The following is a 17,213-nucleotide window of genomic DNA, read 5'->3' as shown; positions in this document are numbered from 1 at the left end:
TGTGTATACATATATACATGCACATGTGTGTGTGTGTGTGTGTAATACTGAGAAAGTGGAAGATTACACTGAGCACAAACTGCCCTTGGGGTCAGAAAAATCTTAGTTCAACTTAAAATACATATATATGATTTATTCTATGTAGTTTTTTTTATTATTATTATTTATTTAAGCATAAGCTCACTCTCAGAAAACAAGTGTTTTCTCTCACAAGTTATATGTTGATTTAGGGTTTTTTAAGAAAAGAAACTGAAATACTGTGAAAGGTATTTATTTTTACAGTGCAGGCAACATTGAATTAAATCAAGACTTTCTGTTCTGATTTCATGTATTTTTGAAAAAGGCCTTAATTTGTGGAAACAAAGAAATAACGCTTTGTAAGATCTTTTAAACTGTGGAAAACCCTACTGGCCATATATTACAAAACAACAATTTGTTTATACAATTTTTATTCATGTTTAAATCATTTACATGAAGTAATCAAATCAAATATTTCTCCAGGAGCGAATCGCAATCGATCCAAATAACCCAAAAAAAGTGAATAATAAAAAAAGAAAATAAGACATTAGATAACAGACAGTAAGAGAGGAGCTGGTGGCTAAACAGCTGGTGTTGTGTGTAGCTTTAGTTTTCATGTTTTAACAGCCGTGTCTCTGGATCTGTAGATGACCCCTCTGCTCTTCAGCTCTCGCACCACACCTGAGACACAAAACACTACATGAACGTCTGAAAACACACTGCTGAGCGACACCAGAGTCTGACACTGACCTGGAGGTAACCGCCCCGTCACCGTTACGGCGTAGACGCCTGGCTTGAAGTTCCCTGAGAAACACATCCACATCACACAGCTCAACTTGAAATCATTTCTTAGATTAATATGAAACGATGCCTATTATTTTCCAGTTTATTAATGCGAAGCGGCTCTGAATCGATCTGTTGTGCATTTCGGGAGACGTAATTGAATACGAAATTAAATCATATCAATATTTTTAATGGAAATATTCAAATCAATTTGTTTTTTTTTTAACATGCCTTCCTGACAGTATGTTGTTATGTAAATTAAATACAGCGTATTGTGTTTAATGGAAAAAACAAAACAGTATATCAATTTTATTTTATATTTTATAACATATAGCTGAGAATCAGCCTTAAAATATGGGGTAAAAAAAAAATCATGAAACCTAAAAATCGATTGGTGACTTAAAAAAAAATACCTTTGATGTCTATTCACACAACTTAAATTTTTTGGAATAAAAATGTCCTGGTGTCCTCTACAGTGGAGAAAATATAAAATATGATTTTTCAAAACTAAATAAAGATAAAGACAGAAATCCTCACCGATTCTTTGCCATTTTGCCACCCAACTGTCCTCTGGGCTCATCATAGCAATAACTCTATAATAAAGACATTCACGCATTAGAGCTCAAACCAAAAACAACACATTTTTAAAGGAATAGTTGACTCCAAATGGATATTCTACGGGTTTTGACACACATAACTTTGCCAACCAGTGTAATTATCTTTCCTAATCTGTAACGGTGCTTTTTAAGTACCCAAGTATCTATGTTTTTGGTCTTTGGTAGAAAGCATACATGTTTAGATCAGCTCTAGGGAGAGTGCGCTATGATCTGGAGTCAATTCTCTCAGAAATATCATTACAGACCCATCAAAAGAAGAGCTTGTGCATTCGTAAACCATCTCTCGATTGCCCTTCATCTGCAGGTAGGATTCACAGTTGTCACAGCCATCGTACTCAAACTGATCAATTGTCTGAAAACAGAGAAGATGAGAAATGAGATATGAGATCAGTCCAATACACCCCCAAGTACAATGTTTCATAAGGTCCTTGCTGCTAATGCTAAAGATCGCGTGCATATTATGCACGTTGTATATCTATGAGAAGTAGAATGATGTTTTAGTACGCAGATCTACACACACACACACACAATGGCACTGAATCTTATATTAATAGCATGGTATTATCATTATGGTGGTAAGACAGAGAAAGAACAGCTGTAGAGTTGCGTGTCATCGTAATACTGAGCTATATTCATCTGCTTGGAGCATCTGAGTATGTAAACATAACAATGATGAAAGCATCTGTTTTGATGAATGTCTCGTTTACCTTGACAAGAGAGCACAGCAGACACGCTCTCAAATGACGCAGATCCTTTGGGACAGTCTCCAGAGACATTGCTGATGCTTTGAATAAAAAATACTTAAAATAAATCAAAAGTAATCTTTACAAACGCCTCGACACAACGAGTTGTTAGCGTTCGCTAGCCACAACCGCACATTCGGCGACGTTTAATGACGTCACAGACATGCGCCGCTCCTACTACATTATAATAACTACACTAAACACTGATCGAATTGATAGAAACAAAAGCCTGTTAATTCCTAACATTTTTCCTCAATACTCGACAGTTCGATTTTTTTCAAACTAAATGTATTCTAAAGCCATTTTAGAGGGCGCGTGTAAACGAACTGTGCAAAATAAGAGTTTCATAATGGCATAAAAATAACCAAATAAAAAAAACTCAAAGGTTGTTCATTCTACAGTGATTTTTGTAATATTCTGTGACGTTTCAGAAGACATAAAAAATGTTAATAAAAAAAAACTGTCTTTTTTAGAAGGGGACTTTTAACGAAGTGTACTGATCACAACGGCCGCCAGAGGTCGCTGTCGACTCGCGCGCGGCGAGAGGTCACGTGAGCCTCATTCTGATGCGGTTTAAACGTGTTCTGTATGTGAACGCGCATAACGGTTCCAGTAACGGCTGTTACGGAAGATGATGAACAAAAAGACACGTAAAGTCATGAAATAATCGATTTTCATTAGCAAACAGAGTATAGATTTTGATGATATTCGTGTATTAAATTTTATATTGAATATCTTATATGATCTGTTCAATCTTAGGTGCATCAGTTTGCTTAAAAAAGTAACGTTATTGACTTTTAGCGATGTTTATGTCATTTCCATCACGTGCAGGTCATTAAATGGTTGATTATTCGATCGGACCACGATGGATGTGGAGTTTGACGAGTCTCTTCTCAGAGTCCACATAAACTACAATAACTTCCCGGCGAAGTTGTGGCGTCTGATAAACAATCCCCGAAAGGACTCGGTCTTCTGGAGCCCAAAAGGAGAGAGTGATTGTGGACCAGCAGCGTTTTGAGGACGAGCTTTGTCGCCGGTCGAGCAAGATGCCAAGCCGTTCAAGACCACCAACTTCACCAGCTTCATCCGCCAACTCAACCTGTACGGCTTCCGGAAGGCTTATGACAGGTCCTTCAAGGACAGACGCCGCGACCTGCACCGCTTCCACAACCCCTTCTTCAAACGGGGCCGGCCGGAGCTTCTGGTCCACATGAAGAGGCTCACCATCGGCAACAAGGCCAAGATGCAGTCCGGAGAGAAGTGACCTGTCGCCCCGAGCCGAAAAACCACCAGCCGTCTCAACACGACACCACAGAGGAGAAGAGAGGCCAGTTTAACTTTCAGAACGTGACACATGTCTGACATATGAGAAAAATAGTCAGAAAACCTTCTTTATTACTTTATTACTAATTTGAGCAGTGTTGGGAGGTGTGTAATTGTCATCGATTATAGTTCTGAGAAAAAAAAGTGTAGTTAAATTACAGTTACAGTTACAAAAGGGGGATATGTCTGAATTTTTACACACACACACACACACATACACACACGCACACACACGCGCACACACATACACACACAGATACACACACGCACACACACATACACACACACACATACACACACACACACACACACACACACACACACACACATACACACACACACACATACACACACACATACACGCACATACACACACACGTACACACACATACACACACACACACATATACACACACATACACACACACACACACACACACACGCATACACACACATACACACACACACATACACACACGCACACACACACACACACACACACATATACACACACATACACACACACACGTGCGCACACACACACACACACACACACACACGCACACACACACGCACACATACACACACACACACGCATACAAACGAAAAACAGTATCACGGCTTTAAACGGTTTCTCGGTTTTTATTTTAAATCTGTATTTAACCTCAGAATGATCTCAAAGTAAAAAAAGGTGCTGAAGTCATTTGTGAGCATTCAGTTGAATTATTATTATCTTCATTTAAGTGATTTAAGTCGGACTAATCATAATTATGTACTATATATAATTCCAAACGATTAAGTTCAAAACACAGGAAGTGTAGAAAAGTTATCAAAAGGAATCAGTTACACTGCTTTAGGAAAGCAACTGAAATAGTTAAACTCCTTTTTACATTTTAAATAGGGTAAAATAAGCACCTTAATTGCTGATTTATAATATTTGGGCAAAAAAAGGATGCAATTCTGATGCTCAAAATGCAAATCAGTGAGATTTTTATAACAATACGTGTATAAAATGATATAAATAACAGCTGTCACTCTATATTTCCAGTAATATGTCTTATATGTCAAACATATAATGCAATGCAACCCACCAAAGAATGATGTCTGAATAGTAAAGTAAAGCTAAGCTATTATAATGTTATTCAGATATATTATGAATATTTAGCAGCTCTGTTTTAAATGATGACTGATTCTCAGGTTCAGCAGACCCACATGTTCAGATGTGGTCCGAGCGAAGCCCGGTTCCTCCGCTCTCCTGGAGCTTTCCTCACAGTGACGTGCCTCCCTTCTACTCTAACAAAGTCATCCGCCTCAATCCCTACAACACTCCTCACGGGATCCAGCCCGCTCCCGTTGCTCTGTTTCCACACGAGCCCAAATATATACCTCATCAGCTGACCTGTCCTCCTGGATTTTATCTGCCAGGTACTGACTTACTTTATCCTATTATTAAAACTTTTGCAAACAGTGCATCTCTGTGTTTTCCAGAGGAACCTCACTCCTCTGATACACAAATCTGATCTCTTCTCAAACGCTTTTCTGTTTGCTTACGCTTTTGTTCGTCTTGCTCTCAGTAGTTTGTCAGTGCTGCACCGCTGCTTTTATTGAAGGTGGAGAAGCAGCTCGGCCATATTCACATTATGCTTATTACCCGGTGAGAAACATTACACGGTTCACACGATTTTTATATTTCTGATGCTTCCTAATCATAATTAATTGTGAATTAATCTCACAAACCTGTAAACATGTTCAGGTCTCATTGTACTGCATAATATGTTTTGGAATACTACTGAATATATATATATATATATATATATATATATATATATATATATATATATATATATTTATTAAAAAAAAATATATACAATAATAAAATAATAATTGAAGTAAAAATAAATTAGTGAAGTACTGTATGTATATTTATTTATATATAGATAACACATATATTATTATATTATATATGTATATATATATATATATATATATATTGTAAAAAATATATAAAGTATATTATATAAAGAAGTACTGTATGTATATTTATTTATATACAGATAATAAATATACACTGTACACATATATTCTGTAAACAAAAACTTTTATTTTGAATGTGATTAATATATATTCAAAAGAATAATCTTTTGTCTTTTTCCTTGCATTATAATAAACGCACATTTATTTTATTTTTGAATATGACTAATCGTTGCCCAGATCTATTTTTATTATATGTCAGCACATTTTATTATATATCAAATATTTATTGTGATTAGCAGAACTATTCACTAAGCCACGATCACAACAGCATCCAAAGCACGACCTGGCCCGCGGAGTCTCAGCGGGGCGACGTGAACCTCGACAGGGTGTTTCAGATGGTGGATGAGCTCCAGGGTCTGCCCAACATCCATGTAGCGCGAGTGGGCTCCCCTGTGAACGTCCAGCGCTCGTCCAGCCCATCAGCTGACCTCGACCCTCCTCAGCGCTCCAGGACAGACACCTCCACGGCCTGCAGAGAGTCTGAGAAGCAAGGAGCCTGCCAACTCCAAGAAGGTCATTCGGCATCCCCGGAGGCCTCGGTAAAGGTCAGAAGACGCTGCTATTGTCTCGGTTGCTCTTGAAGTGTGTATTGTTTTACAGCACCTAAAGATGCAGTGCGTAACTATAAAAAACGATTTCAATGAAAACCGCAAAACTTTACCTCAGTGCTCTGTAATCAGGCTGCTACAGAGGAAGTGACTCAGGGAAGCAGCAGAGACAAACAGCACAGACTCTAGGTGAGATTTTATCACACGCTTCAATCATTCACTTTTTTTTATTGTAACATTTTATGACATTTTGATTGTTATGATCCACAGGTGACAGGCAGCATATGCAAATGACAAGCATCATAAAACTAATATATATATACAGTATTTTAAAAATGGTATGAGGTACTTAAGTTGAAGTAGTGTTAGGTTAATATTTTTTCTTACAGGTTCTGCCTTTAATTTTAATGACATTTATGCTAAATACACACACTTTAAATATCAGTGATTGTGATATTGTGTGTCTTCTATATTGTACTATTTATCTTATATTTACAATTCTCAAGCATCGACATATCTTTTTTTTTTTTTAATGTAGCACAAGAGTGAAAGTCAGATTTCAGTAGCGTTGGATTAACTGATTTGTTTTCAGCTTTTCTGAATTTGAATAAATGCAAAGCAGGTGAAATCCCTGATAAAGACTGAACGTGCTTTTTTTATGTTGTTTTGACTTCTCAGATAATTATATTTGTTATATTATTATATTACAAACCAGCTCAAGTCATGAAAAAATGTCCTGTGTATATTCTCATTTTAAAATGACCCATTTATAATCTGAATTATAGTTAACATCGTCATTAAATAAGGAGATTTTGCAGTTGAAGTGTATTAGTGTGATATTTAGTTCCATTGACTTTTTTTGTAGTCCCTTAATTTGACTACAAATACTCATTTTGATTTAAAAGAATTAGTTTGTTCATTCACAAAACAATTATTCACCTTCACTGAATGATCTTTAAGAACTTGGCTTTTGCTTTCTCAAGATGTTAAGTGATGGACTTGTGGAATGTGTTTTTTTCTCTCTTTGGGCTCTGATTCTGACGGCACCCATTCACTTTAGAGCGAGCAAGTAATGAAATGAACATCTGTTGCCATTAACATCTGCTCCAGTTATAATAAAGCTTATGTTGTTACATCGATGATTATATTCAGATTATATTCATAAATCAGTTTTGGATTGTTCCGTAATTCAGATTTTTCTGCAGTGATCTCAGCTAGAGGGCGCAATGTGAGTCTCTGAGTGAATGAGTGTGTGTGTGTGTGTGTGTGTGTGAGAGAGCACGCTTTTAATGGGTCGGATCAGTTCTGCTCCACCCTCGCTGACAGTCAGCAGGTACACACACACACACACACACACACAAACGCGCGCGCGCTCGAGCTCGCCCTCGCGTTCACTCTCAACTTGAAACTTTCTAGCGTTCCTGCCGTTCGGATCAACCACACTGAGTCTTCGGGACAGCTCGTGCGGATTCTGCGCTTTTCAACACGGATCTGTGGAAATGTAATCAGAGTCGAGCAGGTTTGTGAAGTTTTAATTCATTTAGGAACACGGAGCGTTGAGAAACGGCTCTCTCCAGACGGTGTTTTCGATCGCTCCCGCAAAGCTCTCGTTTTATCTGGATAATATTTTTCCCCCCTGTCGCAGTTTTTATGTCGGAGCTCACGGGAAACGTTTCCAGGCGTTCACAGTGGGATTTTGATGCCGTGCTCGGTCCGAGTGGAATAACTGAGACATTGTTGCATTGATGGATAAGGCGATTCTGCTACAACCTGTTACATTCTGGAATGTTTGGAATCCTTTGAAGTGGACGCGGCGCGCCGCACAATAGTGGAGTCATTATGACGTCACGTTATCAATCACAACGCGCGGGAAGCTGCGATATTATTGAATTGACCTTTGGGAGATCATAATAAACTCTTTTTCTGTCGTTCAAATCAATGCTCGCGCCAGGGGTCTGTCCGCTGTCAATCACCCCGTCCCTCTGTCAGTCATGTTCTGTCAGTGATACGGGCCAGTCCCCAGCTGAAGGGCCACAGAATTGCTCGTGATATTCGTTTACTTCCGATCTCCATCCTGCAGAGTGTTTAAAACTATCCACTTCAAAAGCCTCTGGGATTTCAGACAGTTTCGCTGACTTGGAAGGATTCTCCTGTCTTTTTATCTGAGCTCTGATTGGACGGATAGCGCATAATGTATGGCCGGGGCCCGCCGCTGCAGCCAGGACAATGAGGGTTCCTGTGCGGCAATTGGCCGGGCTCTGGCCGTGGCTGCTCATGGCTGCCTCGCAGGTGGCTTTGGGCCACACGGGCCTGGAACTAGCCGCTGCCGTGGAGTCGGAACGCTCTCCCAGAGCCGCGATCAAGGTGTCGCTGCTGAAGCAGGAGCCCACCAGCAGGCCCATCACCCTGGAAGGGGTGTTCGCCGGAGGCAGCACAGGCTACGCTGAAGGAAAACTGATGCAGGTAAGAGCTGGAAGGTGTTTCGGTCTTGCACTGGACGGATGCTCTTCGTTGGCATCTTCGTGGAATTTTTCAGTTCTTTGTGATGGCAAAAATCGGTTGTTAATTTGTTCTTTATGCTGGGAAATATTGAAAGGAAACCGTTCGCTGAGAGATCCTTGAAGCTGAAGTTCTATTGCATTGCTGCAAAAACCTCTTTTAGGTGTCTAGGTAACTGCGTGGGATCTGAAGAGCATCTCACGTGTCTTCTAACTGGCACCAAAAAGTGTCTGGACTCTTAATTAAAACTTTCTGAATGTCAGTGGGTTATATATTAGATCAAAACAAATGCTCATTGTGAAGAAACGGCAAAAGCGTGTGATTTTGTTTATTTTGCACTAATATTTTTTTTATGTTGGCGCCACCAGCAATCATGATCATCATGAAGCTTTTACTCCTAAAAAGTATTTGGTCGTTTCAAACCGTCTGAATGTTTCTTTATTGTAAAAGAAACTGCATGTGCATGCTCTTCTAACAAACCATTTAGCAAAATAAAAATGCACTAATGTCTTTTGGGCCACAGTACATGTCCTGGTGCCGGAAACGCCTTTGCAAGATATTTGAAGCTTCGACTTGTAGACGGTGAATGTGAAAATGTCTGAATGTCATTGCATTAGATACAAGTGTCTTTATTGAAAACAGAGTACCAGAAACGACAACAGTTCACAGTTCTTTGCATGATCATCTTTGGCCTTGGAAGCTTCTACTGGCAGGCGGTCGCTTAAAATCGTCTGAATGTCTTGCATTAGATCTCGGCTCAAAGCAAGTGGCATTATCTATAGATGTTTTGTCACGTGCCGTGGTAGCGGTGTTTGCAGCTCATGCGGGATCTGTTGTCGTCTCTCATGCAGAACCGCTCACCTGGGAAGCCTTCAGATGCGTCTGAGAGAGCCAAGAGCTGCCCGGGCCTTATTGGAGCTGATAGATTTGTGGTGTTGTAAAGCGTTAGGTCTGTTCTCCGAGGCCATACTGCCAGATGTTCAGGCTTTGAAGGCTGCGAGTTTCTCCACGAGAGCCGTCCCGATCGAGCCGGAGGGGCCTTTATCCCAGTGGGAAAGAGTTATTGCATCATAAAAAAAATAAACTAAAACCGATTTGTTGTTAGCGCGACGCGTGTTCGTTGGAATCCGACAGCAGTTCACGTCACGGGGCGATCGCTTCATTAGACACGGACTGGAGTTCTGTTTTATTGGCCTCTCTGTTCCGTTGCAAGTTGCAACTAGATTTTTGCTTTATCTGAAGAAAGTGTCCCTGCCTGTGCAAAAATGCGCCGTGCTGTGGGTGGTTGCTAAGGTGTCCTGGGTGGTTGCTAGGTGGTTTCTTACCGTTCCGAGCGAAGAAAGTCCACCCTCAAGTCTCCGATGTTCTGGCCTCTCTTCAGTCTGAGTCTGAGAGTTTATGTAGGCCGTTTTATCGTAATCGCGAACGTTTTGAGGTGTCATTCATGCCGCCGGTGACTAGTATCTACACGCAGAATGTAAATTGTAATTGCAAGCCCATGCAAAAGAACATTGTGGGTTTGTAACTCAAAGGTTGAAGGTTCAAGCCCTGTAAGGGGTGTTTCGTGAAGCGTACAGTCGCTGTAGGTGTCGGCAGAGTTAAGAAACATCCGCTTCTTTGAGTGTAGCTAATTATCAGATAATGCATGCATGTGCGTCTGATTTACAGAAGGGTATCGGTCTCTTGCTTACAGAGAGCGTGTCGCACAGACACTGCTTTTTGTTGCAGCGCCAACCTGTTGCAACAGGCCTGGCTCGCTTCGGCGCATTGTCCTCCTGCATAATGTTCCCTTCCTCTAGGGGACAAAGTGATAGAAGCAGGTGGGGGTAGGGGGAAGTTTCTATCTTTTCTTCCCTCACTTTTTCCTTTGGACCGACCGCATGAATTCAGCATTACGCCTTTTATCTGCTGCTGGGAAGAATGATATCGAGAGATCTGCTGCGTGGCGTGTTTGTAGGCTGTGCATCAAATTATGCAGCGCGCTAGAGCTTCTCTGTGTTTGGCCTTTTGACAATATTTGATAGATAAATCTGGGTGTTTGTGTTTGCTTTTCGGTACATGGTTGCAGTTTGAATTCAAAATAATGTATAGTAAAAATCAAAGATTGTTTAAAAAATTTAAAACTTCAAGAATGTACACATGGAAGAATGTTTGCAATAATTAGTCTTTTAATTTGTTTTTCCAAAAAATAATATTTTGTTTGTTTTTTAACTTTTGTTGAATAACTGAAAACTCATACGTATATGATTTGAATTTTCTTTGTTATAAAAATGCCTTATTTTATATATATATATATATATATATATAATGTATATGTGTGTGTATTTTTTAATTTATTTTTTTTATTTTTTTAAGCAAGGTGTGACTTCAACAGTGATTCACACATAGTATGAAAAAATATATATAAAATAAATATTTATTTTTTAATTTTTTTAATATATATTTATTTATTTATTTATTTATTTTATATTTATATATAAAATCTTCATTTAGTTTATGTTACAATCAAGTTCTGAATGAATCTTCGAGGTTGAAGCGATTCACAAAAATGAATCAGATTGAACTTGTCACGTATTTCTCCCGGACCTACGCCGTCCCGTTCGTTTGCCTCCGTATTAAGCTCCAGAGCAGCGAGGTGAATCAACAGCTTTCCTCTGCAGTTCAATGTGTGCTGGATTAGTGCTTTTCCAGGCGTGTCTGCTTCGGCTGTCCTCGGGCGGCTCTGAATTCGCCGCGTTGAGGATGACAGCCAGTTTTCATAACCACCAGTAATTACACATCTCCCATCCCATTTGATCTTCCTAAGCATGTTGTTTCTCCAGGCCACAGGTTGGCGAGCGGCGCTACCCAAATTTGACTGGCTTTTCTGGGCCGGTCGGCGGATCACAGGCAGAGCAAAACAAGATCAGACATGATGATGGTGGAAATGTTTTATTTAAGGAGAAAAGGCCTCTCGGCGCAGCCACTGGTCTTTAATGGAGGCTGATCGTACGTGCTCTGTTTATTTTGCATTACAAATGTGCAATTTGATTTGACACAAGTGGTACCTTTCACTGTTTATACCAAAAATAAATGATATTTTATACATGTCTAATATTACAGAACACAGTTACTATCTGTATGTCAGTAAGACGCAGGACATGCTAGATGTGTAGTGGACAAAAAGTGCCGTTTATACCAACAAATCAATACAGCAACCCCAAAATGTATTTAAACATGCAGTAAATATTATAAACATGGCAGCTTGTTTCTACTGTAACTTTTTCACCCCAACACTGTGCTTATATTTCACAATTCTGACCTTTTTGGGGAAAAATAAGATATCCGTTTTGCTTTTTTGTTATTTGAGGAAAAAGTATTAATTGTAAGATAAAATATATATTAAAAAAAAATAGTTTTTAGTAAACAAAACAAGTGCCGTCAAAAAATTAATTGTGATTAATCGCGTCCAAAATAAGTTTTATTTTTACGTAATATTTGTATACGGTGTCTAATTATGTGCTGTTTAAAGAAATACAAACTCATGCATGTGTATGCAATTCTAAATATATATTTTTGCGAGTGTATTAATACACACTGGAAAGTACACGTACTGTACATATAACTTTTATTTTGGATGCTATTAATCATTTGACAGATCTTTAAAAAAAAATATATATATATATATATATATATATATATATTATTATTATTATTAAAATTACATTTTTTTATTTTTTTACTTGTTTAATTCTGTGGTGCAAACAAGGTTTTGTATTTAAATGTGATTGCATCAAATTAAAACTGCAAACCATTTGATGCAAAGATGCACACGTTACAATGAAGCAAACCAATGCAAAGTATATACCAGGTATTTTTTGGACTTGCCGTGGCTAAGGGATGAATTTATTTTGGAATCTGCGGCTCTTGCAGGAGTTGTGAAGGGCGATTTTTGGCCTCTGGTGGGCCAAGTGAAAATGTTTAAAGAGCGCACTTTCCTTCAGAGTCCATTAGATTAGTTTCTTCCTCCTTCCCTCCCGGTTTGTTTAGCGCTCTGTGGCGGAGAGGTCAGCTTAACCTTTGTAAACGCTCACAAAGAGCCGTATCAGGTTGTACTGAAGCCACCGATCCTCTTACCTGCAGTAGAGCTGGGTGGCATGACGGCTGGCAGGAGCTCTTCTGCTTCTATTGCACTAAATCTATTCTTTCAAAAGGGAAGGGAATTAACGCTCTTTTCTAGAAATCGGGTATTAGGTTGATCAGAAGGGACCGTAAAGAAATGCTGTTCATAAAATAAAAGGATTCACAAAAATAGGACACAACTGCTTTCGATATTGATCATCAGAAATGTTCCTTGAGCAGCAGATCCTCATATTAGAACGATTTCTGAAGAATCGTTATTGATGCGCGTTCACAATTAATTACAAGGAAATGACAAGTAACACATTGATTTAAATGCAAGTTGTTTTTACAGAAGAAATACAGTATTGTTAACTAAAACTACAAAAAAATAATTCATTTCAATGAAATAAAACTGCATTTAAAATATTCGATGAAAAATATGCAAGTGCCACAGAATAATAAAGTAAATAAAGCATGACAAATGTACTAAGATTAAATAAACCACTACCACTGCTGTTTAAAATAATAATGAATCATTCTAATTTTATTTATCAAAGCTTATTTACTGCCTTTCATGCTTTTATTACTTGTGGAAAACATTAACACAATTTTAGTAGTAAAAAATGGCATTGCGTGTTTTTTTTTTTCCTTTAACATTTTCAACTTTTAATAAAAAGTGTTTTGTTTTCGTGCTTCTTTCCGTCTTCGGCAGAAACCTGGCCGGCTCTCGCCTTACCTTTGCCTAATCATCGGCAAAGCGAGCTCATTTTTGTGACCTCCTCAGAAATGGCTTTATTGGATTACGAGGAGCGTGACGGCAGACGTTGGAGTTAGCCGAGCAAACGCCCTCGACGTCTTGGCAGCTTTGTATCTATCGTGTAACTCTCCACTTTTCTTCCAAATAATCTCCTGTCCTGTCTGATCTCTCAGGAGGACGGATGATGGGGAGGCCGGGATGGATGCGTTAATGGAGCACGAGATCAAAGCGCTAGGTTGAGAACGCGAGTCGAGATGATTAAAAAGGAGCTTGTTTACTCTGCGCTTCCGATAGGCCTCCCCTCCCTCGTTCAGACGGGTTTCCTGTCTATATTTCCCTCTTGGAAACTGATAACAGGCCGTCTGTCCCGACCTGTTGATGTTTGTCTTCCAGCCTGCAAATTGAAAGCTTTTGCTTAAGTCTCCTGATCTTTCTTTTATGAAAGAAAAAGACCTCGGGAATCTCTCATCCGTCTCTTCTCCAGTTTCACAAGAGATGCTGCCATAAACCTAAACGCTGCTTGTCGGGTTCTCCCGAGATCAAGTGATGAAAAAAGTGGCGCTGAAATCGTTTTCACCCGGAAAAGACTTGCGCGTTTCATGTAAAATAGAGAAAAACTGAAAAACCGCATTTCTTTTGTAAACCAAAAATATCTAACTTTTTTTAATTCAATGTTTTAAAAACATTTTATCTCCAAATTCGAACAGTAGAAATAAAAGTTTGAGCTGAAGCACTAACATTACTAAACCTAAAACTGAAATAAAAATAAATGAAGTGTATAGAATAAAACAAATAGCTCAAATGAAAATAATTACCAAAAACGTTTTTTAATTGTTTTTAATGCTTTTATTCTTAATGATTTCTACAACATAGTATTTAAATGATACGCATCAAAAAACAGTATATTAATTCTATAATGGTATGTGTATATATATATATATATATATATATATATATATATATATATATATATATATATATATATATATATATATATATATATATATATATATATATATATATATATATATATATATAGTACTAAAATGACACTGAGTTTGATATTTAATTTGGTGTTGGAAAATGGCTACATTTCACAATTAAGTAAAATTTAAATAAGTAATATTAGATAATGTTAAATATGAAAAAATATAGCATTTAGAAATACTGCCTTGCCAACTGACAAGTGAGACCGGTTTAAGCCCGACAAATAAATTACTGTCTAAAATTGAAATTAGTCTAAATTAAAGATAAAATATATATATAATTAGTCTTCTTTATATATATATATATATATATATATATATATATATATATATATATATATATATATATATATATATATATATATATAAATAAATTATTTTTGTTTTATTATTATTATTATTAATTTATATATATATTATATAATAACAATATTATATATATTATATTAATATATAATCACAATATTATTATTATTATTGTTGTTGTTGTTGTTGTTGTTGTTGTTATTAATTTTATTTTTTTAATACAAGTAAATGTCCTCAGCTTTCATAGAGCAACATCCGAGCAATGACATTGGCTCTGCATAATCTGAAATTGATCGTTGGTTTGCGTCAGCATCCTGAAGCCAGAAGCACGGTACCATTCACTCCCACACGTCTGGATTTTATAACAATTACATCAGTAACGTGAGTGAATGCAAACCACATTCCCTGTGCTTTCAGCCCTAAAATTAGCCCCTGCGAGTCCCAGCCTGCTTGCTAACGGTGTTAGCGATTTGTGGGACGTTGTACTGAAGGCTAGCGGACGTTACGGGCTGCTGCGGGACACGATTGGGCTCGCGGTGCTGCGAATCAAACGGGGCCAATCAGATTACACGCTTTTATGGCCCACTAATAGCTTGTTGTTTCCTTCGTGTCACGGTGGAATTCCCGATGATTTGAATGAAGACGAAAGCATCAGGAAGGGACTCTGGATCTGTCGTTATGAAGCTGATTAAAGCGCGTGTTTGTTTGCGCCGCAGCATGTCCCGAGTGGAGCTTTCACAAAAGATCGGCCTGTGGTGGCTTTGAACTCCTACCTACCTGTAAAAGCCTGATTAATCCTCTGTTGACTCTTGCGTAAATCCATATTAAAACTCTATGAACAAGATAATCCCTCATTTAACTCTCTAATAGGCTTTTCACTAGTGATATATGCACTTAACCGTGGGTTTGTGTGTTTGTTTACCTCCAGGTTATGGAGGGAGCGCTCGTGTCGTTTAAATCTGTGAACGTTTCAGCCGAGGAGCACAAAGGATGAGATTTTGAAGAATGCTGCTTGCCGAAAGATTGCAAAGAGAGCATGTGAATAATGAAGTCGATAAGAACCGAAATGGTTTATATATCAGCATTCTTCAAAATATATTCGGGTTTTTTTGGGTGTACTGTCCCTTTAAGGTCACTGTTAAATTTGGTTTGAGAATACATGTTTCTATTGTATCTATTTTAATCTTAACATGTCGTTTTAAGGTCTTCTGATGTATTGTCAAGGCTGATTATATCGCATGGTATTTGTCACTTTTTTAATTCTCAGCATTGACCTATAGGTGTTTCTGTTTGGCTGATATGAAGTGAGACTTTTATTTTGACAGCACAGAGAACAACAGTTACAGGGTTTACATACATTTTTCAGTTTTTTCCTTTTTCTTTATTTGTTAAATTAAAATTACATTAATCAAAATTGCATTAATTCTATTTATTCACTTTTTTGCATTTTCAAACTGATGTCTAGTTTAGTTAATATTATGTAAAACGTATATCTGATTTCATAAATTTGTGAGCGTTTTTACTATTTCTAAATAAACATTTAATGTAACTTATATAAGCTTATGTATTAGCCATCTTGCTCCTGAAGATATCGGTATCGGCTTTTCAAAAAAGCTAGTTTTTAATCCGATAAACCGCCTGATTATTTTGTATTTATTTGTTGTGTTTATTTGAGTCTGTACACACCAATGTAGTTTATGAATAAATACGAGTCTCTGATTGAAGCTTGTTTGGTAACTGGGGGATGTTAACTAGCTTTCGAGCAAGATAATCATCGTGGCTGATATTCGGCTTTTTTGGTTTGTTTGGGGTTTTTTTTTTTGGCATTTTTAGCCTTTATTGTGAAAAGAAAGATCAGAATGATCTCATTTAATCTGCTTTCTATTTCCCATTGGCCGCTCTCTAAAATATCAACATCAGTCCTCAACAAATCAATACTGGTTAACCACTGATTAATGACCCTGGGTTAAAGGAACACTCCGCTTTGTATGAAAATAGACTCCCCAAGAGTTAATAAGTTGAGTTTTACCATCTTTGAATCTCATTAGCATCGTTAGCATGGATCATCCCGTTTCGGCTGCTTGATTTCGCTGCACCTTTCAAACTTTCTTTATTCTTGCGCAACTTTTCATTTTCCGCTGGTCTCGGTGCACAATACAACTACAGAGCGGTCAGCTTTTAAATAAGAAAAACATCGTGGCTCTTTGGCCATCGTCGAACGCGATGCTACTGGTCTAATCGGATTCAATGATCTATGCTAAGCTATGCTAAAAGTGCTATCGCCAGAGCAGGTGTGTCCGTCTGCCTGCCTTCGAATCGTTTATAAGGGGACTTTCCAGTCGGTTTTGTCCTCGCGCTTTTGTAGTTTCCCAGCATAGGTCTTTTTTAATGTATTCTTCGTGCAGCAGCTTCTGTTCGAGGTTGTCATCGTGGTGCTTTCGAGGTGGATGCGTCGTCTCCGAGAGGGTTTTATGGCGTTGACGTCTCTCGGTCCTTCA

The 17,213-nt window shown here is 38.0% G+C and overlaps 2 protein-coding genes across 4 annotated transcripts; one reads left to right on the top strand and one right to left on the bottom strand.

The window, feature by feature from the left end:
* Positions 1-432: 432 nt before the first annotated feature.
* Positions 433-2,331, bottom strand: LOC122344844 (transcription elongation factor SPT4). 2 transcript variants are annotated; one of them, XM_043238428.1, is made up of 5 exons: positions 2,126-2,326; positions 1,664-1,770; positions 1,339-1,394; positions 769-822; positions 433-699 (listed from the first exon to the last, which is right to left on the bottom strand). In XM_043238428.1, the coding sequence occupies exons 1-5, from the start codon at positions 2,192-2,194 to the stop codon at positions 632-634; spliced, it is 354 nt and encodes a 117-aa protein (XP_043094363.1). In that variant the 5' UTR covers positions 2,195-2,326; the 3' UTR covers positions 433-631. The 2 variants fall into 2 exon arrangements, with proteins under 2 accessions (XP_043094363.1, XP_043094364.1); XM_043238429.1 differs by lacking the exon at positions 769-822 and having other exon boundaries at positions 2,126-2,331.
* Positions 2,332-4,049: 1,718 nt separating this feature from the next.
* Positions 4,050-7,540, top strand: LOC122344987. 2 transcript variants are annotated; one of them, XM_043238678.1, is made up of 5 exons: positions 4,050-4,909; positions 5,062-5,138; positions 5,755-6,063; positions 6,199-6,255; positions 7,483-7,540. In XM_043238678.1, exons 1-4 carry the CDS (start codon positions 4,705-4,707, stop codon positions 6,253-6,255), a joined length of 648 nt encoding a protein of 215 aa, XP_043094613.1. In that variant the 5' UTR covers positions 4,050-4,704; the 3' UTR covers positions 7,483-7,540. The 2 variants fall into 2 exon arrangements, with proteins under 2 accessions (XP_043094613.1, XP_043094612.1); XM_043238677.1 differs by having other exon boundaries at positions 5,059-5,138.
* The last annotated feature ends 9,673 nt before the right edge of the window (positions 7,541-17,213 follow it).

This window comes from Puntigrus tetrazona, chromosome 5, assembly GCF_018831695.1.
Source record: "Puntigrus tetrazona isolate hp1 chromosome 5, ASM1883169v1, whole genome shotgun sequence".
NCBI classification, from domain to species: Eukaryota; Metazoa; Chordata; class Actinopteri; order Cypriniformes; family Cyprinidae; genus Puntigrus; species Puntigrus tetrazona.
The sequence above is the reverse complement of the archived record's forward strand: the minus strand, read 5'-3'. Positions and strand labels throughout refer to the sequence as shown.

Excerpts from the sequence above, each read along its gene's own strand:
- LOC122344844 (XM_043238428.1), bottom strand. The coding sequence starts at position 2,194 with ATGTCTCTGGAGACTGTCCCAAAGGATCTGCGTCATTTGAGAGCGTGT. Across the intron at positions 1,395-1,663 it reads ACAAGCTCTTCTTTTGATGG|AGTTATTGCTATGATGAGCC; the intron begins GTCTGTAATGAT and ends TCTTTATTATAG. Across the intron at positions 700-768 it reads GACGGGGCGGTTACCTCCAG|GTGTGGTGCGAGAGCTGAAG; the intron begins GTCAGTGTCAGA and ends TTTGTGTCTCAG.
- LOC122344987 (XM_043238677.1), top strand. The coding sequence starts at position 4,705 with ATGTGGTCCGAGCGAAGCCCGGTTCCTCCGCTCTCCTGGAGCTTTCCT. Across the intron at positions 5,139-5,754 it reads CACATTATGCTTATTACCCG|CAGAACTATTCACTAAGCCA; the intron begins GTGAGAAACATT and ends TATTGTGATTAG. Across the intron at positions 6,064-6,198 it reads CCCCGGAGGCCTCGGTAAAG|GCTGCTACAGAGGAAGTGAC; the intron begins GTCAGAAGACGC and ends CTCTGTAATCAG.